General features: G+C 32.7%; 1 protein-coding gene across 2 annotated transcripts; it reads right to left on the bottom strand.

The window, feature by feature from the left end:
* Window positions 1–15690: 15690 nt before the first annotated feature.
* On the bottom strand, window positions 15691–27270 carry LOC139871753 (E3 ubiquitin-protein ligase KEG-like). 2 transcript variants are annotated; one of them, XR_011766754.1, is made up of 17 exons: window positions 26473–27270; window positions 25185–25547; window positions 24469–24699; window positions 23794–23919; window positions 23045–23381; window positions 22284–22441; window positions 22034–22191; window positions 21796–21917; window positions 21203–21337; window positions 20845–20969; window positions 20416–20520; window positions 20100–20333; window positions 19257–19590; window positions 18970–19158; window positions 18162–18467; window positions 16061–17447; window positions 15691–15817 (listed from the first exon to the last, which is right to left on the bottom strand). XR_011766754.1 is itself a non-coding variant. In XM_071859488.1 (16 exons), the coding sequence occupies exons 1-16, from the start codon at window positions 27165–27167 to the stop codon at window positions 16230–16232; spliced, it is 4836 nt and encodes a 1611-aa protein (XP_071715589.1). In that variant the 5' UTR covers window positions 27168–27270; the 3' UTR covers window positions 15877–16229. The 2 variants fall into 2 exon arrangements, 1 of the variants encoding a protein (XP_071715589.1); XM_071859488.1 differs by lacking the exon at window positions 15691–15817 and having other exon boundaries at window positions 15877–17447.
* Between the last annotated feature and the right edge of the window lie 620 nt (window positions 27271–27890).

Here is a 27890-nt window from a genome sequence, read left to right as displayed (position 1 = left end):
TTGTAACGAGAACTGCCATACCAATTACTGGGAATCAGCAATCAATACTTTGAAAACTCACAGCATATCTACATCAACAGTTATATGTATAACATTTATCTCTTAGAATTATGATCTTTCATTCTGAAATTCTGAAAAGCACCCAGTCTGCGAATTAATACTCTGAATGTTGAAAAAGTTGAATGAAGCAGCAGAAACTGTAGATAACCGTAAACAACCATAATCATCGAAAGTTTGATGATAAAGAATAGTATATTGGAAAAGCTCAGAAAAGTTGGAACTGGAAAACGGGTTGAGCTAACCACGAAGGAGACCAAGGACAAATACAAGGACCAAACCCTATATTCAAAGGATCCAGGTAATTCTGGATCCGAAGAAACCTTCAACGAATATCTTGCTCCGCACTCATGTTAAAATCTTGCGGAAAATCTTCCTCATCAAACATCGAACTTAGAAATTCCAAAATATCATCATCAATATCTTCGATATTTCTGAGGATATTTTCATAAATGTCCGAAATTATATACCTCCTTGTGCTTCCTATGTATCATTATATTGAAAACGCTCAACGGAAAATTTAGTACCAAAAAGTGGATTATGCGAAATTATGAAAGGGACGGTGGACAAATCACAAGGACTAAACTTGTACATAAAGAATCCTGATGATACTGTTTCTGATGAAATCTTTAGCGAATACCTTACTTCTGATTCCAAACTCTTGCGGATAAATTTTTCTTCGCCCTTCGATATTAGAAATTTCAAGATATCATCGTATCTTTCATTATAAATATCCTCCATATTTCTGAAGATATTTTCATAATTATTCTTATCTGAAATCAATAATCTCGTCGTGCTATCAGTGTTACATCATATAGAAACTGTTAGTTTCTATATTCTGTAAACTTTCGAGCTTAAAATATGAATGTTATTGAAGTAATGTTAGGAATTGATGCATGAGTTAGTATAATATAATGACACTTGATCAACGTGATTATATTACAGTAAGTCATGCTGAGTTTCTAATGGAACTTGATGATTCACAGACCTTAACGTCATCAGGTGCCATGTTACACAACTCTTACATTCTATCTAATCTCCAAACATATCAAGAACGTATCTTCCTGATAGTTCTATCTTATCTCTTGAATTCTGGTACTTTAACCAATCAAGATAGTGCTATTACAAAATCTATCTTAGAACATTAACTCTGTTCATTCTGAAATTCATATCTACGAATTCTGGACCATTTTTCGCTTGACTTAAAGTCGGGAAGAGAAAATAAAAGGATGAAACTCCAAAATATAAAGGAAATGAAGAGAACGGATTTATAGTGAAATATCAGACAGAGTAATCTAGACAGATCATCGCATTTGACCAAAAGGGGATTCTAATTACCTTAATTATCGAAGAATCAGATCTTATAGATTTCGAAGATTTCCTTTAATCCCTTGAATTCCGAAATTCAACAGTGACTACGTCAAAAGCTAAGACGAATTTTATTTTTCTCATTTCACTCTTTTGTGATAGCTTCACTCGTACGTTTCGAGTAATCAAATTGTTTCATTCATATTACTCAAGAATGATAAAACTCTATTTATCAACTCATATTTTTCATGAAAACATTTTTATTGTTAGCCATGACCACCTCACTCAAATTTCGGGACGAAATTTCTTTAATGGGTAGGTACTGTGACGACCCGAAAATTTTCGATCAAATTTAAACTTAATCTTTATATGTTTCGACACGATAAGGAAAGTCTGTAATGATGAGTCTCAAAAAGTTTGAACTGTTTCATATATTCAATTGACCTTCGACTGCTCTCGGCGATTCATGAACAATTAAGTGTAAATAGATATGTGTGTATGTATATATAAATAATAATTCGAAATATAATTTGAAGTATTATATGTTGTTGTTATTAAAAATTAATAAAATAAAAATAGAATATTATAATAATTATTATTATTTAAAATATATCTCTATATATAAATAAAATATATTAAAAATAAATATTAAATGATTGTAATACTCGTTTGGTATTTCGATTGATATTAAGCAAGTTAAATTCAAACTTATGTAATTTTAAATTAAACGGTGATACGAAAATGAGTTATATAAGTTATAGGCTTATTAAAAATATATTTAGGATCTAATTATTTAATTTTAACACTTTTTATATTTCACCCATAAATGAGAGGGACAAATGATGTAATTTTTATTCAATAGTTTATGATCAAATTTTATACCATAATGACTACAATAAATAAATATAGTTAATTTAAAAATATGGAATTTTTCTGAAGACTCTTATCCGCCACTGATTTACAACGGAGCCTGATATAGCTATCCGTAATAAACTGTCAGCAGTGTATTAATTAATCATACCTGTGAATGTGAGTCATTTTTCACTGTTAGTGTCCTTTTATCAACTTCTAATTAATATTTATACATATACAAAATGTGCATGAATGAGGGGAGAAGACACCATCACCATCACCACCACCACAACTCTCACTCTCTCCTTCTATGATCGCCGGCCACCTCACCACCATGACTAACTTCTACCACCTAGAACCGTCACTCATCACCGTCGCCTAACACCACCTTCCATCACCATTAAACATCTCAAACAACCATCACCACCTTCGTCACCTTAACCCAGCTGCACGCTTTTTTTTTTTTTTTTCGAACACCATTAACCATCATGAAACTACCTGCTGCTGCTGTCTTTTGGTCGCCATCAGCTGAGAAGGACATGAAACTGTCCAGGGTTTCATTGAACCGGGTCTCTACACTCCAGTCATTGATGGTAACACATAGCCCGCCACCGGGACATGTTATGAAGAAATTCGTTCCACCGAGACTGATTCTAAAAGCGCTTGCTATGCCCCGTGGATGAAAGCTCGAAATATTGTTTTGCTATGGCTTTCCTCGCTCAAGTTAACATGTATGTGTTATAATATATATATATATATATATATATATATATATATATATATATATATATATATATATATATATATATATATATATATATATATATATATTTTGAACCATGCGATATGGTTAGTATTATTATGGCTTTTACTACTACTAAGTCAATTAACTACAATATATTTTATAAACGTAATTTTGTATCAGACATATCTTGAAATATCGGCAAACTAGAATTTGAGATGTCAATTGTCATTTATTATGATTTATTTTAGAATTCGCATTATAGACTATAGATTTTTCACATTCACATAAATGCAATATTATATTAGTATAATAATATTATGACTTCTATCAACAATAATGATACTTAAGTTAGACATTAAATTAAAACTTTTGTTAATTAACAATGTTTTAACAGTATTAGCACATATATCAAATTAAGACTCATGCTTATTTTAATGTATGTGCGTCAGTTCACATGAAATAAGTTTTACGAGATTAAATCCATATGCTTTATTAATACTTTTCAAGAAAGATAATGTCATAGCAGTTGATGCTACAAAGACATATGGTGAAACACCAATTATTATTATTATATTATTATTATTACTATTCTTATTATTATTATTATTATTATTATTATATTAAATATTAAATAGTAAAGTTATATATATACATGATCACATGTTATCCTAGTTATATACTTCACACTCTATTACATACTACTATAATTTTTTTAAGTAATAAATATTAAATAATAAGTACATATGCATGTGATCACAAATGAAATTAATTGAAAAAAAAAAGAGAGAGAAAGTTAGACTGATCGAGTAGGAAACAAAGCAAAAAGTCTTACAAGTTGTTTTATATCTAAGGTAAATCCTAAACTCAAACTTAAAAAGAGTGATTTTTTTTATTAGTTGTAGCTAATCCATTTTCACAAATATATGTTAAATCAAATGCAACGTGAATAGTTATTATAGATGACGATGATACGAGAAGTTCGAGTTTTTAAATCGGTAATTTTTATAGCCATCTAGGAGCTAACAATCTAGATTAATACTCTATTATATGATGGGATTAGGTTGAGTCAATGAATAGAAATTTAACATTTTGTAATATTAAAACATGAAATGAAATGGGTGATATTCGTACATCTGCGTAAAAGTCGTAGAAGACAATCATGAAACAAGATTTGAGATTTTACACTTCCAACCTTAAAGTATTAACACGTTTACAAAATGAGTATAAAGATTGTTCTACTTACGAGTCCACCCCTTTAACTATATATAAACTTACAAAATATTTTGAATGCAGTACCAATTACAACAAATTTAGTCTTGAAACAAAATATATTATATAGATTGTAATAACATAAAGTCTATGAAATCAAGGAGTCAAGTTAAATGATCAAGAATAGTTGATAGTGGATAGGTAAATTACATTTGGTAGTAACTATGCATACAAATATTAATATAACATATAAATTATTAATATAACAAGTATATTAATAATATTAATATATAAACTTGTTTAATTATTATTATATGTTTTAATATATACATATACTTGACATAGGTTCGTGAATCCGAGGCCAACCCTGCATTGTTCAGTTTCGTCATATGTATTTTTACTACAAAAATACAGTATTGTGAGTTTCATTATTCCCTTTTTATATACATTTTGGGCTGAGAATACATGCAAATGCTTTATTAACTGTTTTACAATATTTATATGCGTGAGTTTCATTATTCCCTTTTTATATACATTTTGGGCTGAGAATACATGCAAATGCTTTATTAACTGTTTTACAATATTTATATGCGTGAGTTTCATTATTCCCTTTTTATATACATTTTGGGCTGAGAATACATGCAAATGCTTTATTAACTGTTTTACAATATTTATATGCGTGAGTTTCATTAATCCCTTTTTAAATGCTTTTGCAATATATATTTTTGGGACTGAGAATACATGCGCTGTTTTTATAACTGTTTTACGAAATAGACACAAGTAATCAAAACTACATTATATGGTTGAATTATCGAAATCGAATATGCCCCTTTTTATTAAGTCTGGTAATCTAAGAATTAGGGAACAGACACCCTAATTGACGCGAACTCTAAAGATAGATCTATCGGGCCCAACAAGCCCCATCCAAAGTACCGGATGCTTTAGTACTTCGAAATTTATATCATGTCCGAAGGAGGATCCCGGAATGATGGGGATATTCTTATATACATATTGTGAATGTCGGTTACCAGGTGTGCAATCCATATGAATGATATTTTTGTCTCTATGTATGGGACGTATGTTTATGGGAAATGGAATTATGAAATCTTGTGGTCTATTAAAAATTATGAAATGATTATTTATGATAACCTAATGAACTCACCAACCTTTTGGTTGACACTTGAAAGCATGTTTATTCTCAGGTATGAAAGAAGTCTTCCGCTGTGCAATTGCTCATTTTAAAGATATTACTTGGAGTCATTCATGACATATTTCAAAAGACGTTGCATTCGAGTCGTTGAGTTCATCAAGATTAATATTAAGTCAATTATAATTATATATATTATGAAATGGTAGGCATACCGTCAAATTTCGATGTAATGAAATATTGTCTTTTCAAAAACGAATGCAATGTTTGTAAAATGTAACATATAGAGGGCAAATACCTCGCGATGTAATCAACTATTGTGAATCCTTTATAATCGATACGGATTTCATCCGGACGGATTAGGACGGGTCCTTTCACCTTACTCACCGAAGAATCAAATCTTTTAAATTTCGAAGATTTTTCTTTAAATCCCTTGAATTCCGGAATTCGACCCTGACTCTGTCAAAAGTTAAGATGAATCTTTACTTTCCTATTTCACTCTTTGGTGATAGCTTCATTCACACTCTTCGAATAATTGAATTATTTTATCTATATTACTCAATGATGATAAAATTCAATTTATCAAGTCATATTCGTCATGAAAACATTTTTATTGTTAGCCATGACCACCTCACTCAAATTTCGGGACGAAATTTCTTTAACGGGTAGGTACTGTGATGACCCGAGAATTTTCGACCAAATTTAAACTTAATCTTTATATGATTTCGACACGAGAAGCAAATCTGTAATGTTGAATCTCAAATATTTTGAAATGTTTTCATTTATGCAATTACCCTTTGACTGTTACAACGATTCACGAACCATTAATTGATAATATATATATATATATATATATATATATATATATATATATATATATATATATATATATATATATATATATATATATATGAATGTAAGTATATATAGTAATTTGAATATATAAAATATAATTTAAACATTAAAATGAAATATGTAAAATAAGTTACAAAATAAATATGAGGTAATTTAAAATGAATCTATATATAGATATGTATAATTTCTATGTATAATTATTATTAAATATATTTTATAACTCATATATAAATTATAAAGACAAAATTTCATTCCTCGTCCCTGAACTTTACATCAAATTTGACTCCATATCCTTTTTCTTTTTTTTTTTGTGCATTCCTCGTCCCTAATGTATCACAATTATACATACCTCATCCTCCGTCTATTTTCTGTCAAATTTTTCCGTTAACTCATATCACATGCATATCATGTGGGGGTATTTTTGTCTTTTCAATGTTTTCTTCCCCAATCTCTGCTTGATTTTCATCAAATGGCTACAGTACATCTTATAACCCAAAACCCATCAAAATTATAACTCGATCAAAAATATAAAACTTCATCTCCATAGATTCATAAATAAATAAAAAAGATGATCAAATTCTAATTTTTAATTTTTTTCAAACACTTTAATTAACAAACACAAACTCACAATATTATCAAATCCAAACTGACATGCTTCTTTTATAAGAATTTCACCATATTCAATTTGCTTAAATCTAAAAGAACGAATCAATTTGCTTAAATCTAAAAGAACGAATTGGGTTTTTAGACTTTACACATACCTTCAATTTGCTTAAATTACAAGTGTACTGTATTCCCATATATTGTTTTGAAGGCCACTTACAAAGTCAAATAGCAGATATGAAACACGGGCACAGGTATTGAGGAGCCGGCCTCTGTTTAAAAAACTTTGTTCATATGATTGGAATGGAGGAGTGAACACCACATCGCTAATGACGCCACTGATGACAGCACCAAATCCGGCACCGGTAACGGTGTTGCCGCTACTGTTCGTAAACACCAACTCGGACAACGGTTCTGCTGTTGTTTTTTTCTTCTTCCAAACCGTCAGCCCTTCTGTTGTAGTTAAAACATTTTCATCATAATTGTTGTTTTTAAACCTGATGGTGACAAGTGGTGGTGATGTCATTGTAAACCACGAAGATGAAGTGAATTATTGAAATGAAATTATTTTGATTTAATTGTTTGTTTGGTAATTGAAAAGAAAAGGATGTAGATTTATGGTTTAGTTTGAAATTAGGGATGGTGGTGGCGTAGTGGTGGAGAAGCTTAAAGGTTTTCAGATCTAGATCTCCAAGATCTGAAAGTGACTGAATTTGAGACAGAAAATACTCTCAAAATTAGGAGTTTTAATTTGATTTGTTGATTTTATAAAAGTATAAAACTAGGGTTTTTAATTTGAGAATGTTGAACATTAGATGATGAGGATGAAGGTAAAAAGATAAGTTAAATAATAAAGAAAAGAAATAATATAAAAAGACCAAATTACCCTCACATGCTTTGCACATGACTGAACAAACGGCTGAAATTGACAGAATTTAGACGGGAGGACGAGGGATGTAGATTTTTGATACATTAGGGACGAGGAATGCACACAAAAAAAAGAAAAATGACATGGAGTCAAATTTGATATAAAGTTTAGGGACGAGGAATGAAATTTTGTCAATTATAAATAATAATGATGCAATAGAAGTTATTACGTAATATGTTATATGATTAGTAGATATCCCATAATTAATAATATATAATACAAGTTAAAATATAGTTGTTATATTAAAATTATTACTTATATAAATATTAATAGTAATAGTAATATCAGTATTATTAATATTATTATTTGGTACATTTGATTTAGGATTATTATTTAATATTATTAATATCATTATAAATATTGTTAATATCATTATTATTATAACTAGTAGTAAAATTAAAATTTTATTTAATATTGTTATTAGATATTGTTATTAACATTATCATTAAAAACTATTATTATTATTATTAGAATTATTAATTATTTTTATTATTAAATATAGCATTTCTATTATTATTGTTATTAGTATTTTTTTTATTTAATTAGTGTTAATGATATATTATCATTACAATTATCTCTATTACTATTATCATTAATATTAATTTTAGTAATATTTATATACTTAATATTTGTATTAATATTATTATTAATATGCGTATATACTTGTTAATATAATATATAATCAGATACATATACACATATATATACCAGATAATGTACGTTATATATATTCTATACTATACAGATAAAAATACATATATATATATATATATATATATTATATACAGGTAATATGTATTACAAGTTTTAAGGATCCAAATCAGTAAACATCACAATCACACTTTCAAATCCTGTCTCTAATTCTGTTTATAATTGAAATTCAATCACAGAAACCTCCAAGAAGCTGTAGCTATCGTTTTCAATTTTTTTTCTTTATCTTATTACCTGTCCTTGTTGACTGATGAAATAGACGAATACTTTGTATTATATATCGATCCATTCCTGTGATAACAAATTCATTCGACCTACTACCATCTACTACAACTTATACATTCATCTATCTGTTTCAAATTGATCAAATTAAAAAAAAAATAATAAAGAAAACCGTCGGTTTCCCCTGTATTGAACTCAAATCATCAAAAGCCCGATTTCATATCAAAATCCAAAAAGTATAAATGTAAAGTTGTTAGAAATTGTTCACACGATCTTTCTGCAAAGTTTCAGTTATCAATTCGCAAAATCGATGAGTAATTTTAGAGTCAAAGTTATTTTTTTTTTAAAGTCAACTTTTGTTCTTCAGTTAAATTCGAAGTTTCTGTTGCAATTTAAGATAAATTGATAATTTTATTAGTTTCTAGAGATGATTTGAAACATATTTGGTGTTATGAACTTTGGCTAAAACGTTACGAAATTCGAATTCTATTTTTTGAGTTCATAATTTTTTTTTTATCGAACAGCAGATTTTTTATTCCTGTCTGATTTATATAAATTTTTGTTATTTTAATTTCCGCCTTTTATAAATCAAACGAATGATTATAAATAATTATAATCTTAAGGAATGATTTAAAATAAGTTTAATAAGTGAAGTGGTTTGTGATCGTTTGAAGAATCGGAGAAGAAGAAGGAATAAGGAGACAGGTCATAAACGAATTAAATATAAATGCAATCCATATTATAACAGAAAATCGTCGGTAGCCCAGCTAGTGTAGATGTGTTCGGGTGTTCGAGAGGTCATGGGTTCAAGTCTCATTTGGGGTGTTCTTTTTATAAAAAGCTTATTTGAAGGGTATACACTCCTTTTCTCAATATTATTATTATTATTATTATTATCATTATTATTATTATTGTTATTATTATTATTATTATTATTATTATTATGTTTATTGATTATTAACGTTATTATAACTACTAAAGTAGTAATTATTATTTATTATTATTAGTATTATGATGTTAGTTACAATTGTAGTTATATATTTTTTTTTTCTTTTCTTGATAAGTTATTTATTATTATCACAATCAAAATGCAAATTAACATTTTTATCATTTATAGTAGTATTAATATCATTATTAAAACTATTATCTTTAGTAGTAAAATTATAATTACAATTATTAGTATTATTATTATTAACAATATATTTATTATTAGTAAACCATTATTATCAAAACTATAAAAAAAATTTAGATAATTATTATGTACATAAAAGTATACATATTACATATACCATAATTATATTAATATTTCATATAACTGTATATCAAACAAATACATATATATTTTTCCTATAAATACCCCTGTATAACAAATTACTAATTTTAATTAACACTAAACATATATATAAATATATGGACATATATATATTAATATAACTAAACGAATAGATATCAATCACTTTAAGATATATATATATATATATATATATATATATATATATATATATATATATATATATATATATATATATATATATATATACAAAATAAATATATATCACATATAATTTATGATATAATATAAGTATGTGTTTTAAATGGAAGTTAATATAAATCCTATATAAATACAAAAATATATAAGTAATATATATTAATAAATAAAAAGTATGTGATTTCTGTTATATGTTTTAATATATATATACAAATGATATAGGTTCGTGAATCCGAGGCCAACCCTGCATTGTTCAGTTGTTAAATTCGTCATATGTATTTTTACTACAAAATACAGTATGGTGAGTTTCATTTACCTTTTTACCCTTTATATTTTTGGGCTGAGAATACATGCAGGTTTTATAAATGATTTACAAAATAGACACAAGTACGTGAAACTACATTCTATGGTTGAATTATCGAAATCGAATATGCCCCTTTTTATTAATTCTGGTAATCTAAGAATTAGGGAACAGACACCCTAATTGACGCGAATCCTAAAGATAGATATATTGGGCCCAACAAGCCCCATCCAAAGTACCGGATGCTTTAGTACTTCGAAATTTATATCATGTCCGAAGGAGAATCCCGAAATGATGGGGATATTCTTATATGCATATTGTGAATGTCGGTTACCAGGTGTTCAATCCATATGAATGATATTTTTTGTCTCTATGTATGGGACGTATATTTATATGAAATGAAAATCTTGTGGTCTATTAAAATGATGGAAATGATTATCTATGTTAAACTAATGAACTCACCAACCTTTTGGTTGACACTTTAAAGCATGTTTATTCTCAGGTATTAAAGAAATCTTTCGCTGTGCATTTGCTCATTTTAAAGATATTACCTGGAGTCATTCATGACATATTTCAAAAGACGTTGCATTCGAGTCGTTGAATTCATCAAGATTATTATTAAGTCAATTATAGTTGGATATATTATGAAATGGTATGCATGCCGTCAACTTTCGATGTAATGAAAGTTTGTCTTTTAAAAACGAATGCAATGTTTGTAAAATGTATCATATAGAGGTCAAGTACCTCGCGATGTAATCAACTGTTGTGAATCGTTTATAATCGATATGGACTTCGTCCGGATGGATTAGGACGGGTTATCACAAACCAAATCAGGTGTCAACCGTAAGAACGGTGGTTGCATAGCATGGTCAAAGACAGGACCTTGTGCCAGACCGAAAAAACTATAGGGTGATCTTTACTATTGCTCCTACAAAGGATAGTAATTGCATCCGACACGTTATAGACCATAATCAAAAGCATGTCACGGGACATTACCTTAACAGTTGCATGTTCAACGCTTTCCTTTACAATCGGACGGTAGTTTACCGAAAGGTAATATATGGAGCAAGTAAACTGGACGTGTTGCTTTCCTAATACAAGGTTAGCAAGTGGGTGACACAAAACCGCAAGTTTTGAGCTAAAATTTTCAAATCTGAAACCCACCAAACCCACAAAAACATTTTGCAAACACCGGTGAAGGGTTATTCCGGAAAATTTATCTAGGGTAAAAGCTAGATTGAATTTTCAAAAGATCAAATGTTTTCATAAAGATCCAATTTTCTAAAGGATCTAAATTTTCATAGTCATGTGGGACTGTAAACCACAACGTTACTACCATTGTTCATACCGCCGTATTAAAATCACTGATGTACAAAGTGTGAAAAATAAAGAAGTGATTCTAGTAAAGTTATATTCAAGTTCTATATTGCTTGAGGACAAGCAACGCTCAAGTGTGGGAATATTTGATAATGCTAAAAACGAACATATATTTCATAGCATTATCCTTCAAGAAAGACAAGCTTTTAGTTGCAATTGTTCTATTTACAAGTGATATTCGTTTAAATAATAAAAGGTGAAGACAAAAGACAAATTCGACGAATTGAAGATGCAAACGACCAAAAAGCTCAAAAGTACAAAGTACAATCCAAGAGGTTCAATTTATTGATGAGAAACGTCTCAAAATTACAAGAGTACGAGACGTAAAACGCAAAGTACAAGATATTAAATAGTACGAAAGGTCGTTCGAAAATCCGGAACCGGGGCCTGAGCCAACTATCAACGCGCGACGCAACGGAGCTAAAATGACAAGTCAACTATGCACATGAATATAATATAATATATAAATAATTCTTAAAATTATATATATATTATATTATATATTAAAAATCGTCGGCAAACTAAAAAATAAAGGATTGTGAGCTGGCCAGAGGGGCCATGCGATCGCATGGATTCTGTGCTATATCCCCATGCGATCGCATGGTGAACAGGAACTCGAATTTAGCCTATAAAAAGCCGGGTTCTGATCGAGCAAAAACACATCTTTTTCTAATCTCTCTCTCACAAATATATATATATATATATATATATATATATATATATATATATATATATATATATATATATATATATATATACATATATATATTTATAATTTTAATTTTAATTTTAATTTTAATTTTAATTTAAGATTAATAGTAATAAGGTTATGTTAGCGAATGTTGTAAGTGTGTAAGTCGAAATTCTGTCCGTGTAACGCTACGCTATTATTAATCATTGTAAGTTATGTTCAACCTTTTTAAATTAATGTCTCATAGCTAAGTTATTATTATGCTTATTTAAGCCGAAATAATCGTGATGTTGGGCTAAATATTAAAGACGGGGTTATTGGGCTTTGTACCATAATTGGGGTTTGGACAAAAGAACGACACTTGTAGAAATTAGACTATGGGCTATTAATGGGTTTTATATTAACTAAACGATACCTCGTTAATTTAATATTAAAGGTTACAATTTGACGTATCTATAAATAACCACATACTCTTAATCGGGTACGGTGGGCGGGATATCTATAAATACGAATTATTGTTCATTTTACCGGACACGGGGATGGATTAATAGTCAATGGACTCGTTGAAACAGGGGTGGATTACATTCAAGGGTAATTGGTGTAATTGTTAACAAAGTATTGAAACCTTGGATTACACGCAGTCGATAACCTGGTGTATTCATTAAACAAAGTATTAAGACCTTTTTACAGTTCGAATCCCCAATGAGTTGGAATATTTGACTTCGGGTATAAGGATAATTTGACGAAGACTCTCGCACTTTATATTTATGACTGATGGACTATTATGGACAAAACCGTATGGACATATCGAATAATCCAGGACAAAGGACAATTAACCCATGGTAATAAATTAAAATCAACAAGTCAAACATCATGATTACGGAAGTTTAAATAAGCATAATTCTTTTATTTTATATCTCATCGCAATTTTATTTACTGTCATTCTATTTATCGCAATTTTATTTATCGTCATTTACTTTACGCTTTAAATTAAGTTATATTTATATTTAATATGTTACATTAGGTTTTAATTGCGACTTAAGTTTTAAAAATCGACAAACCGGTCATTAAACGGTAAAAACCCCCTCTTTATAATAATAATACTACTTATATATATATATATATATATATATATTTATAATTATAGGTTAAAATAATTATAGCGTTAAACTTGTTTACTGTATCCCTGTGGAACGAACCGGACTTACTAAAAACTACACTACTGTACGATTAGGTACACTGCCTATAAGTGTTGTAGCAAGGTTTAGGTATATCCACTATATAAATAAATAAATAACTTGTGTAAAATTGTATCGTATTTAATAGTATTTCGCAGTAAATATATAACTATTTCGTACACCTCGCATAACATCACTTGACTAAAGTTGACTTTTAGTCAAACTTAACCAAACACTTATGCAATCGTTCTAATTTGCGTTTATACTTATATCTTGCATGAAACTTGACAATTTGACTCACATGCTATATTAATCGAGTCGTAACGAGCCGTAGGACTAATTGAACACTTTGACTGACTTCATGCTTTACCGATATTGATACAACCTATTGTTTAGGTCGAGACTAGCATTCGTTCTTGCACACGTTTACTTGTTAAGTACATTTATATTCGTGCACTCAAGGTGAGATCATAGTCTCACCTTTTCAACAACTTTTACTCTTTAAATTATGGGATGAGAAACATATACGTATCATACTTTTATGCTTTGAACACAAGTACGAGAACAAACATTCCACGTGCGAGTTAGAACAAAAAGGCCTCAACTCAATTATCATTAGTTACACTTGCAGGGTGTAAACGTGAACTTATGTTGTGTGGATCCATACGGGCTTGACAAGCCCTCATTCGGACGGTTCGCTACCGTTAGCGGATAAAATATATTTTTGAGTATATAGTGTAGGTTCTAACACTATGATAACGGGGTACGTGAACAGTTAAGTCTTGATAATTAGGTGCTCCACAAACGAATAACAACTTTGGAATGTAAACGATTTAGATAATCAACGTTATGGAAATACAAAATTTTGTGGTTCAAAAACAACGTTTACTAATACACCTATTATTTCACTAACGTTTTTCGTTGACAGTTTTCTATATGTTTTCTCAGGTCCTTGAACGCCAAGTGATACATGCTTTCGCACACTATTTTGATACTTGCTTGGATGTCGAGTATACATGTATACATGGAGCGTCTTTTGACTTTACTAAATTGTGTCGCATAGGTTTCATTTGTACTTTAAACGTTGTAATGTAACTAGTCGTTGAACTACTTTTGTAAACCATGAAACATCCTCACATTTGAAATGAATGCGACATACATTTGGTCAAACGTTGTTTTAAAGACTTATGACCACGTAACGGGACCTAAGTAGAAGGCACCGTCAATGACGATTTTGTCGGGTCGCTACATTGGCTCCCCCATAAAAGGTAAAACCTCGGGTAATCAAGCCCCTCGAGCGCGAGACCTGGTACCGGGTGAATTGCGCATTATGTGCACCCTTTAGTCACACTCCTTTTTTGAACAATTTGACATAACCAATAATTGAACCCGGGTGGTGTGCTTCATTGAACAACTCGGTGGCCACTCGGGCAATATACCCATGTTTATGATATAGTAAATTGAGAAAACATATATTAATTATATATATATATATATATATATATATATATATATATATATATATATATATATATATATATATATATATATATATATATATATATATATGCGAAGCTACAATGTTCAAAATTAACTATCTGAAATTAGTTGTTAAAACTAATCATATATAGTAGATTAACGAATTACTAAAGTGATAAAGATTTATTAAGATAAACTAATAAATGAAACACACAACATACTTTGATTATATAATACATGTAATATGTAGTTGTGGGATGATGTAGTTACTAAAAAGTTGGATACCAAAATCAAATTAGGAATGTAAAAACTCATATGGAGTAAATTATTACTTATTGGCCATTTATTCAAGGAGGTGATTTCGCCGATTTAGAACGGATATATTAGTGGATTATTCAAACGGGTATTACGAATTTTCGGAGTGGATTTTACCCGCAACGGATTTATTACATCCATCACCCACCAGCGACCCGTCAGCGGGTACAAGATTACATCCAACGCGCACCTAGCGACCCGTCAGCGGGTACAAGATTACATCCAACGCGCACCTGCGAGTAGATATTTCTGATTTTATCCGCCCGTGATATTTCTGATTTTATCCGCCCATCACGAGTGCAGGTACCCGCGAATCTCGAATTTTTTTTTTTTTAGATCCATTGCCATTCCTAGTAGATTAGATTGTAAATAAGAAAAAGCAAACAGAAGAAAAAAGGTTGTACTGTATAGCAGTAAATATGAACACGGCATGAGTTGTACAGAAAAGAGAATCACAAAAGTATAACAACAAAACAGAAAATGAAATGGTGTTTTTTTTTTTTTTATTTCCCTTTATATTATAATAATAATCTAACAATAATAAAATTAAATAAACAACAATCATATGCAGACTATTTACCTAAATAGTTTACCTCCTTATCTGTCCTGCTATCTTTTCAATGTTTCTAGTCGCTTGGCCCGTCCCGGCCCGGCCCGGCCCTAAACTGATCCAGCTCGTTCCTATCAGCATTACTACTGTAGTAGTATTCATGATTCACCCGGTACCTACAAAATTCGGCCAGGATGCATGCTCGGTTTTTATTATTCAATTTCATCAAGATCAATATCCGCAGGATCACCTATCCATGGCTTCCCTTCCCTCCATTGAAACTTGATCCGTAATTTTCCGTTTGCATCCACGCCCACAACTTGACCTTTGCTCGCGTGCGTCTCCATCCCCCAACCCCATCTCGGGCTAACCAAGCCCTTTTTTATTTTAACCTTATCGCCTACTACAAACGGTCTGATTCTTTCCATTTCCCAGTTCTTGCAAAGCCATAATCTTTCCAAGAAACAAAAGGCTACCCAAACATCACCGTCTTCAATGCGGTGCACCACTCCCATGCTTGAATGGGTCACGTCTCCCCAATGGTGTGTTGGGTTTGAGATAGACGGTTTGACCCGTACCCAATCTCCAATATGGAGTTCCTCTTCCTCCACCACTTCCACTTCGTACGGGTCAAGCATCCATGTTTTTGACCCAGCTGGTGTGTACATTCTTAGCTTTCCGTCAGCATCGATAGCGGATATGACACCAATACTTGAATGGCTATGGCCAGACCACCCAAACCTAGGTTGGGTCACTGAACTTTTGACACGCACCCGTTGACCGTTCACAAGTTTGTTGACTTTTTCAAGATAAGTGCTCGACCCGACCCATTGCTCTTGTTCCCCACAGAAAGCAACAGATATTTTCCCACTCCATTTATCGTCTTCATACACAACACCTTGTACAACTCCAATGCTACCGGGCGTAATTGATTTCCAAACGCTTGAACTATCCGTCATTTGGACCCATTCGCCCACTTCAAATGTAGGTTCGATCTCTAAATCTGCCGGGTCCCCTCGCCACAGACCCGGTAACCCAAAAAACAAGACCCGTACTTCACCATCAGAATTCACATTAATTATGACACCTCGGGAATTAGGTTCGGCACCTCTCCAACCCCATCTTGGCTCTACTAGACCTGTGCGGAATCTCACGTGTTGCCCGATTTTAAAGCCCAAAACTTTCTCGATGTCTGTGTGGTGAGTCATCAATTTACCTTTACGGAAACAACAGGCTAATTCTATATAACCAGTATCTTGAACACTATGGACAACTGCTAAACTTTCTTTTCCAATGCTGTACCAATCGTAACTTGGTCTAGTGCCTACACTCGGTTTTGAACGAACCCAATCGCCTACTTCAAATCCTGAAAGCACTTCTGCATCTCCAGGAGAAACTTTCCATAAGCCGTGTCTGCCAGCCACTTTAGCCTAAAAGATAAAAAGGATTTTAGATCCACCGTTTGGTTAGTAATTTTGAGAAAAAACCAGGCATTAAAGAAGCTGGTACAAAAATTCGATCGTATAATTATATTACAAATTAACAATAACACAAATATACAATTGTGTATCCACTACTAACAAAAAAATGGACAATTAATACGAATCAAAACCAAAGGGGTTGGACAAACCCACAACAATTTTTGTCCCTTCCTAAAAATATTATCGATGAATGATGTGTCAAATATCATTACCAAGAAGAGCCACTGTTGTAAAAAAACCCCGATTAGTCTCCGATTACTCCCTTTTCAGAACAGACCGATCCCATTTTTCAAAATCCGTTAAATTAATCAATCAACGTCGGTTAATAGTCCAAAATTCAATTTGTTGGTCAAAGTCGGTCAAAATCAGAATTGGTGAACATTTTAACATGAATTTAAACTATAATTTTAGAGTTTTTTGAACAAAATTTTTTAGACAATTATGATAAAGTTTATGTTCATGGTTTTCTTCTATATTACACGTAATTTTGAAACTTGTTATTTTATGGTGTAAAAAGTCCAATCCGATTAATCCTCGATCCGCCGATTACTCCCTCCAAAGTCCCTACCGTATACTCCCCGAGTCTCCAATATTGCCATCAAAAACAATAAAGGTTTAAAAGAAACAAAAACTGAAGAAAAAAAACAAGGGGAGGATCCGTACGTTTAAAGCTCCATCCATGTCGATTCTAACAAGTTTACCAACAGTGGCCGGACTTTCATTTGACCATCCGAGCTTTGGTTGAGCGACTGAAGAAAGCACATGAATTTCTTGACCCAGTTCAAAAGGCGGAACCTTTTCGACATCTGTGACAGAGCAAGAAAAAGGTTTGCTTCTGAAGCAAAAGGCAATTCCCATATCACCATCTTCCTCCAAACTGTGGATCAATCCAATGCTATTCCTCGTGATGTCCTCCCACCCATATTTAGGGGAGGACACCGATGCCTTAATTCTGACCCAATCACGAACCTGCCAGGTCACAGAAATTATCAATTAGAAATTGTCCCAGAAGGTATGTATGTAGCCCAGAGGTGGCAATTTCAACCCACTTTCTATCAACCAAATGATTCAGGTCATTTTATATCTAACTGCTAAATATATAAAACAGTAAAAATCCCACGGAACATGTCGAACTTCGCCCAACAGATACTTATAATTCACGCAACCTTCAAAATCATTTTACTTCAAATTTGTATTACCTTGGAAATAGTAAATATTGCAGTCAAAATTAATGCTTTACTTAATCAGAAAAAGAAAAAAGAAAAAGAAATAGAAAAGAAAACTAGTGACTAATAATTCTGGATAAAAGGTGGTCATCCTGACCGACCTGGCTCGTTTCAACCCTAAAAGTATAAGTTCCGAGCCAACCCCGTTCAGACCCTAAAAAGATAAGTTTGAACCCAACCCCATTTTGACTCTTCACCCAACTGAAGCAACCCATCATTTTATCCTTTACATGATGTTTATTTACCTTAAAATCCTCCACCTTTTCCATGTCAGATGGATCGGCTTGCCATGGTATGGGCCGATTTGGAATTTCAATTATTAAAAGACCATCACTTTCTATCTCAATTATTCTTCCAACACTGTGATGAGTCTCACCACCCCAAGCATATCTGGGCTCTGCAACTGACCGCTTCACACAGATACGATCACCAATCTATAGACATAATAATTAATAATTAAAAAACATTAAAATAAAAACGTATTTTTAATAGATGTGAAACAGATTAAGCAAATGACCATAATTGTTATTACCCTAAATGGGTCAACATGTTCAACTTCCTCTGGTTCACAATGCCACGGATTTGGAAGATAGCTTAGTTCCAATAATAAACTGTTGTCGGGTCTTATACAATATACAATACCGATGCTCCCTGGTGTGACCGACCCTAATCCGTGCTTAGCAGTGGTAAGGGCGGGCCGGACACGAACCCAATCGCCGACTTTGAATTCTTCGACCCTTTCCATTTCTGCGGGGTCAGCCTTCCATCCCCTTGATGCTCCAGGAAACCCGACCCGCAATATTCCATCATCATCAACACAGAGGACGGTTCCAATACTATCTCGAGACTGACCTCGCCAACCGAACCTATAAAGATTGTAATGCAGATATGTATTAACTATTGGAATCAAATCCGAAAGGAAAGTAAGTAAATTTCCCACCTATTTTCATAAGTTTATGGGTTAAAACAGATAAAGGCTACATCAATCAATCTTGTGTATCTATATTACTAAAGACTGGTGTGGCTACACTAAAAACCACTGCCAGGCTGGGTAAGATGGCCATGTTGGGTTGACACTTTCATTTTTTTAATTACAACTAGATAATGGGTTAACTAAAATTTCCCCAAAATATAATTAAGTAAATAAATAGAAGGAATATGATTACAATTATTATTTAAACAGTCTTACAAAACGAAAGTAGATTGTAATTAAAGTAAGACTTAGAACATCTTTTACCCCGTTTGACAAGTTTGAAATGGAACATAAGTACATAACCCAAATTGACACATCCAAATTAAATGGGTCCAAATTGCCACCTTTATATTAGATCTAAGAGGCTTCATTACGTTACATCAGTAAGATTTAAAATCAAACCTTGGTTCTCTGACATCTGGCTTGAGTTGTACATGTTGCCCCCTGTCTAACGGAATGACTTTCATAACTTCATTGGCAACAACACAAGCTTCACCAGAACAAAACGATACAATTAGTGTGTCCTTATCTGGGACACTCTGAACAAAACCAACACTCTTGTGTGTCGCACCTTGCCACCCGTTTGTTGGAGTGTCAACTTTACTTTTAAATTTCACCCAATCGCCTACTTGATATCTAAACATTAATTAGGAATAAAAATTTAGGTCACCATAAGGTAAAGGTTGAAATAATGATATAATTCAAGTATCGTGCTAACATTGTTGGAAACAAATGAACCCCCTTGTTTGCAAGTGCTTCCATCAGGTCTTCTGATATCCACTCCCGAGGAAGAGCCTCCAAGAAATCACGAAGTGTCATGCCACTGTTATACATCACAAATACGTAGATATAGTAAAATTTTCAACATTCAAAGACATGTTGCTTGATGATGACCATTAATCAAATCCTCTAATCATTCACGGTTTGGTTTGGGTTGAGTTGACCCAAACACTATTTGACTGAAGTTTTAGTGCGCCAAATATGGTTAATATAATATATACTATTATATTCCACCAATAGTTCAAATATTTGGATACATTATTTTAGGATGGTTATTAGCAACTTCTGACCAATTCGTAAGTAATTGGGTCAAGAACTCAAGGTTGCCTCCTCTAATAGATAGGCAACAATGTAAGGTCTAATTTACCTGTGATTCCTAACGTCTACAGCAGCACCTGGATACTTAAGCATAACAATGATCCACTCCAGATTTTCACGTATCATTTTGGCTGTATCAGCAGCTATATGGAAAGCATTGTTGCCTTCATCGTCCTAAAAATTAATTTGAAAACAAGCAACACACGGGTAAATATGCGATACAAGTATTATAGCATCATTTAGAACTAGGGGGTGTAAAAAAGTGTTTAGTGCAAACTAGCATTATTATTATTAAAAGTAATTAATTGAAAACCTAAACAAGAAAATCTTGTGCAAAAGCTTCATATTTGTTGGGGATATTTTTGTGTAATTTTAAACTTGATAGAGAGAAAAAGAGAAAAAAATACCTGTAAGTTACAATTTGCTCCTGCAGAAAGAAGCATTCCGACACATGATTTTGATCCTCTTGCCAAAGCTACATGTAGCGGAATAGTATTTTGCACATTCCTTATATTCACATCAACTCCAGCATCAAGGATAATCTGTTCAAATAAAATAGGATCACTTTCTTCTCGAGACCCTCTACTTTTTAACCATGTTCAGATCAGAATAATTTCCGGTTTCTTACTTCTAAATGGGTGCGGTTGGGCAACATGACATAATGAAAATATTCCGTAAAGGTCAAAACGAGACAGAACAAGCCGGGTTGGGTCGACATGAAACACTTTCTTTTTTTCCTCTGGATATGATCATAAAATTTGATTTTTAGGTACAAATGAATTTTTGAATACTTTTTTTTCAAAATTTTATGCATCAAGTATACATTTGTGGCGACGGTTGGCCTATAGGACCCTTTTCCATTCAACCTACTGTTTTATTTAATACCAGTTTGGCTGTTGGAGATATATTTTTGAAGTAATAAATAATAAACAAAAAAGTTAAATTGCCTCATTCGTAAGTGGTTAGAATTGCTATCCCTAACAGAAGCAAAATTGCATACCTTAACCAACTCAACATCATTAATCATAGCAGCAGTATGCAGAGCAGTCCGTCCATGTTGGGTGTCTTGAGCAGTAGCATCTGCTCCAGCAGCCAGGAGTATCTGTACCAGTTCTCTACCATCTGCAACAAAATATCATTAATCATTTCTTAAATTTCTCAACATAAGGTATATATATACATCACGAGTAAAAATAATCAAATAAACGTGTTTTAACATATATGGCATAGAAACTTACTAGCTTCATGGTCTTTCTTTAAAGAAGCTGCCATACTCAAGGCTGTGCCCACAGGACTAGGTTCATCTATGGCTTCAGCAATTTCTTTGGAAGATGCAACTTCAATCCATCTTTTAACAACAACTACATTCCATGTTGTCACACATAAGTGTAGAGGCCTATCGAAAGGTAGAACTAAATTATTAGGGCACACATAATTGTTGGTAACTATCAGCTTTAATTGGGAAAACTTTATAACAAATGTACTTACGTTAGACTTTTCGAGTTTGAAATATCCATGGATTTACATCCTCCATTTTCCAATATAACGAGAGCACACTCTGTGTACTTCTTTGTCACCGCTCTATGCAGTACTGATTCACCTTCATCGTCAACCGCATTTGGATCAGCACCAGCCAACAACAATTCCTGTTGCCGTTAATATATCAATAAACATATCAAAAAGGAAGATCTAAAAAAACTGCAGTTTTCTGTCTTTTACCCTGTAAATTTAATTTCGTTTTACCTTATAACTGTTGGTCTTAGTCTGTTAAAGGAACTTGACCCGTAGGCGTTCCCCTTTTAACTAACTTTCTGGAACAAGTAATTGCCCCAAACAAGTGAAATGAAATCAACGAAAAAATATGGAGCACGTTAAATTGGGAAAAAACGGGTTGAAACTCCTCCAACGCCTTTACTAATCCATACGACCTCCAGCAGTAACATATACTGAGATTGTATTCCTAATGTAACTCTTGATATTTTATAAAAACTAACAAACCCTAGATTAAGAAAGGGACAAAAAATTGTTTGTGAGTCAATTCAACTGTCTCTAACAACCTGGAACATTTTTGAACCGTTACTCAACCCTACCAACATTCCCATCCTACCATATACGTTTTTATACATCATGTTTTGATCAATATTTCATATCTGCCTCTGTTCTTATATGATCTAAATATTACCAGACTGCCATATGAAAGAACAAGATACAACATGCAGCCACTGAGATGGGGAAATCAGAGCACTTACACGCATGCAATCCGGTTGACCATGATACGCACAAACATGAGCAACAGATGGACCGAACCCGTCCCTCAACCTAGATCTAACATTAGCATATCTACTAAGAAGAGCACGAACACATTCTGGTGATCCAGCTGCCAGAGCAAACACAAGTGGTGGGTCCCCATCTTTGTCAAGTACATCCACATTAGCCTCCGGATAATTTAATATAGCCTCAACAAGTTCAGCACTACCCCGTCTGCATGCCAAATGAAGGGCAGTTTGGCCATCAGCATTTTGTGCTTCAAGGAGAGAACGAAATGAGTTTCCATCACTTTTTGATGAAGCCCTTGCTAACAACTCACTGTATCAAGACATACAAAAAATTTATATTAGAAACGGAAGAGAGGGAAAGAAAAGGTGGCAACTTTGACCCATTGACTTGTAAATGGCTCAATTTAGGACACAAGTGATCTCCACCAGTTTAACTATATAGAAAACGGGTTGAAAGTTTAGCAAACCTCAATCATTTCATTTAAAAACACTAGATCACTATGATCTACAACATTTTTTATAATCATGTTTAGCAAACTGGATTTTATATTAAATTACCTTTTTAGCAAAAAGTGTTTTGGGTCAATCGAGCCCTTTCGACCAATATCATAAAAAAGCTAGTATAAACACAAACCCTTTCGACACATTATCCAACCTGCCCAACCCACACACTATGCCAACTCTATTCAAAAGCACAAAAACACATACAAAGTACTACTGACCTGACAGCAGAAACATTGCCTTCACAAACCATTTTATGTAAGAGACTCCGATAATCATGCACAACTTCTAAGTCTATTGGAGGAGAAGGTGGCATCCCATTTGCTTTGGGAAGTACAGGTGCATCACTGCATTTCACGGTAAAGCTGTAAATGCATGTTAATTAATCATACACAATATGCATGTGTGTATATCGCAATGCTATCACCATCAGAGCTATTTGGGTGTTCACTTTTCTAAAGTAATTATGCGTGATAAGACTGGACTGTAGAGACTAATGCATGGATGTGCTTCTGTTTTTTTTAGTTGTTCTAATCATATTATAATAGAAACATTCGCAAACAAAAACAATGACAGATAAATTTTAAAAGAATGATAAAAACAGCGACAAATACCAGTTAATGGAACGATAAAAACAATGACAAATAAATAGAAAACTTGTGTGAAAGAAGTATAAACTGCTAGAGAAGCATAAGGGATATAAAAATTCCTTTCACCCTTATATAATCAGTTCTGTTGCAGCTAGCAAAACTAATTATTTGACCCTTGTATATATGCATCCAAACATTAAAACCTAATTATTGAGGCAGATAATCAGTTTCTTAAACTAAATCTAGACGCAAGTTGTAAAAATCAGATATTCCAAAAAACCAATCTAGACGCCACCTAAGACTTACTTATCTGGACTCGCAGGAGGACCCCGAGGTATCTCTTGTAGGTGGCGGAGGAAAATTGCTAGCATAGCATTAAAAGTGGGCCTTTTGGGGGCCTTGACCTGCAGGCAATCCCCAATCATTTTCCATAGATCCCTCGGTATTCCAACACCTACTACACTTGCATATTGTGGAGGCTGTCTCTTGGCCTTGACAACTGCTCGGTATATTTCGTCAGCATTTAAACCAGCCCACCTACACATGAAGTATCAACTTATAACTTCAAGCAATCACACCATCTATAGGGAATATTAGACGTGGAATATTTTGACACATTTATTTAGTAATGGGTGGATTTGGGTTGTGTTCTCAAATGAATAACTGGGTCAAACCAATATATTTAATTAAAAGAGATACAGATAAAAAGGGTTGACAGCCATTATTTAACAAACAACCTCTAAAACTCATGTTATTCAAATAGCTAGTATTGTAACAAAAATGTTTTCTATTCATAATTTACACATTGATTGAATTATCAAAAATAAAATAAAATACAAATACCCATGGAGGTGTTTGTGGATCAGCACAAACAGCCTGTTTCGATGTTAACTATGAAATGACCCTTACTCAAACCAAATCTTTTCTCGATCCATTACCCGACCCACCCATCTTGTCACTTCAAGGGAGCATATATGGTCAATACATGTAGAAACTATGTTACAATAAGAGAGCAGCCATACGGAACAGAACCAGTGCACATTTCCACCAATGTACAGCCAAAGCTCCAGGCATCTGACTCTGGAGATATACCAAGAGCATCATCCCAAAATATATTTAGTGATTTCTTTACAGGCTCCCAAGCCTCTGGAGCTGTGTAGTTGGGGCTCAACATTGTACAATCCATGCATGAATGAGTTCTTGATGAATCACACTCTAAACGGGCTTTAAGACAAGCAGGTTTCTTTAAAATGGCTGGAAGCCCGTAATCAGAAACCACTGCACGACCATCTTCGTCCAAAAGAAGATTGGATGGTTTAATGTTCATACAAACGACACCTGCTGCATGAAGTTCAGCCACCCCACGGGCAATATCTGCTCCGTATCTATTAACAAGGAAAAAATGCTAGTTATCTATCAAACTACTTTAAAATATCCTAAATAATATCTCAAAGATGTAATACTTAATGATAGTATCTATATGCTTCAGACATTTATAATATATATTCTTAATTTATCATTTCAGAGATGCGGCATAACTTTTAATGCATTCATTAATTCTTTCTCGTTTAGTCAGCGTGACATAGTAATTGGAGCGCCCTGATATCCTCACAAGATGTCTAAGTTCAAACCTCACTGGCAATATATCTTCGAGTGGCTAAGGAAAGGGTCGAAAACTATCACGGGATAATACGGTTGGCTGTGTGAGTTCTAAAAACTCCCCTCCCCGGGTAGCCTAAACAAGAAAAACCTTTTCCGTTTTATATCAACTTGACTTTCATAAATAACCTAATTGAGATATTTCTTGAATTTGTATAGTTCCTCATTAGCTCCTGCCCTCCACTTTATCACTATTAAGAAGTTTTAAAGGTTGATCGACAATACATTAGTGTATTGTATATGTTGTTTCCCAGCGGAATCCAAACTAATATTACAAGTGATACTTGGGATCATTAACAAATATAGAGTATCTTAAGCATGCAAAACCATATTAACAAAGGAAGTCCTAACTTAAAAATTAGTCCACGAGTTGGCATGCATTATGGAAGACGCAACCACTACTAACAGCAACACCATAGTTCTGTTATTCTAGTTTATACAAAAAAAATATCCATGCCTAGCCGTATAGAATTTTTTGTAAAACGGTTATGCTATAGCCTACCATTGCCCTAGATAGTCCTATATTCATAGTTTAACCGCTTAAAGTCGATTAATTTAACAAACAAAGCTCCTACTGCAAACATTGTAACTCAAAAGCATACGTCTATGTAACATTAAACACGAACAAAATACAAAAGAGCAATCAGTAACCTCAAAATTTGCTCAAGAGTAAGCCTCCCTTCATTCCGTCGCATCTCCGTCTCAACAGAACCATTACATTTATCCATAACCAAAGCAAGACACCCATCTACTTTAGTAGCACCATGAAACTTACACACATTCCTACACCACATCGATTTTCGCCTCAACTCCTCAAGCTGATTCTGCACCCAAACCAAATCAGTATCTTCCCCAATCACCACCAACTTCTTAACCGCCACGCGATGTCTACACCGCCCCGATTTCCCACACAAAACCGCATTCCACATCTCAACTCCATTCAATCCCTCCCCAAATCTCTTCACCATCTTCAAATCCTTATGTAACCCTAACTCAATCAAACCACTACAACCAGTACTTCTATTCCTATCAATCACACCTCTCATCAATCCATCATGATCATCTTCATCCTCTTCATCGTCATCCTCATCATCGGTGAAATCGCCGTTAGAAGCTGACGAAATAAGCCCTAGAATAGCGTAATTTTTACGTAAGGCGTGTACGGAGTTACCTACAACGGAAACATGACGGCAACGTGGACATGAAAGTGATGTATCTGAAGAAGCTGATGAAAACATTCGAGATAAACAGTCTTTACAGAATCCATGGCCGCATTCAAGTAATAGTGGACATCTATCTTCTTCGTTGTATCGTGTTTGACATACTGTACAACAAGGTATCTTCATATTCAGTGGAGAAATGAAATTGATTGAATATAGGAACTGAGTTTAATTTGATAATTATAAGATCTTAATAATTAAAGTGATTGAATCAGAAATGGTAGATCCATTGAACGGAAGTGTGATTGGATTATAGAAGAATAGCTGGAGAGCACATATGCATCGACAAGGTTTTTTTGGGGGTTTTAATTTACAATTTATAATTTTTATTTTTTATTTGTATCTGTAAATGTAAATGTAAATTTTTACAGTATGTTTTTTCTTCTGGTTTTGTTGAAACTTGGAACCCGTTCCCACATATACCGGACGAAAGTACAAGCTGTTGTGAACACACTTCATCTTATTTATATACTATCTTCTACAAGTAAAATGACCCGTAAAATTACGGGTTTGTTTAAACGAAACAATTTAATGACATATTTTAGGTACTAAGAGAATGTAAATACTAAACTCATTTATTTTAATGACCCGTTTGATTAAGAAGCTTGTCGTTGTTTTTACAAATATATAGAGACATGTATTTTCGCATACATATGTAACATAATTAATTTCGTAAAATGAATCCATATTTATATATTTATTATTTAATAATTATAATTATAATTATTATATTAAAAGTAAATAATAATAATAAAGTTCGCTCAAAGTTGAGTATTTATATTTTTAATAATAATTATTATTATTAGTAATAATAAATGCCTTTTAATTTTTTTTAGAAAATTAAAATTA

This window comes from Rutidosis leptorrhynchoides, chromosome 1, assembly GCF_046630445.1.
Source record: "Rutidosis leptorrhynchoides isolate AG116_Rl617_1_P2 chromosome 1, CSIRO_AGI_Rlap_v1, whole genome shotgun sequence".
Lineage (NCBI taxonomy): Eukaryota > Viridiplantae > Streptophyta > Magnoliopsida > Asterales > Asteraceae > Rutidosis > Rutidosis leptorrhynchoides.
This window is presented reverse-complemented; position numbering and strand designations above follow the sequence as displayed.

Excerpts from the sequence above, each read along its gene's own strand:
- LOC139871753 (XM_071859488.1), bottom strand. The coding sequence starts at position 27,167 with ATGAAGATACCTTGTTGTACAGTATGTCAAACACGATACAACGAAGAA. Across the intron at positions 22,192-22,283 it reads TCAAACTCGAAAAGTCTAAC|GCCTCTACACTTATGTGTGA; the intron begins GTAAGTACATTT and ends ACCTTTCGATAG. Across the intron at positions 19,591-20,099 it reads CCAGATGTCAGAGAACCAAG|GTTCGGTTGGCGAGGTCAGT; the intron begins GTTTGATTTTAA and ends CAATCTTTATAG.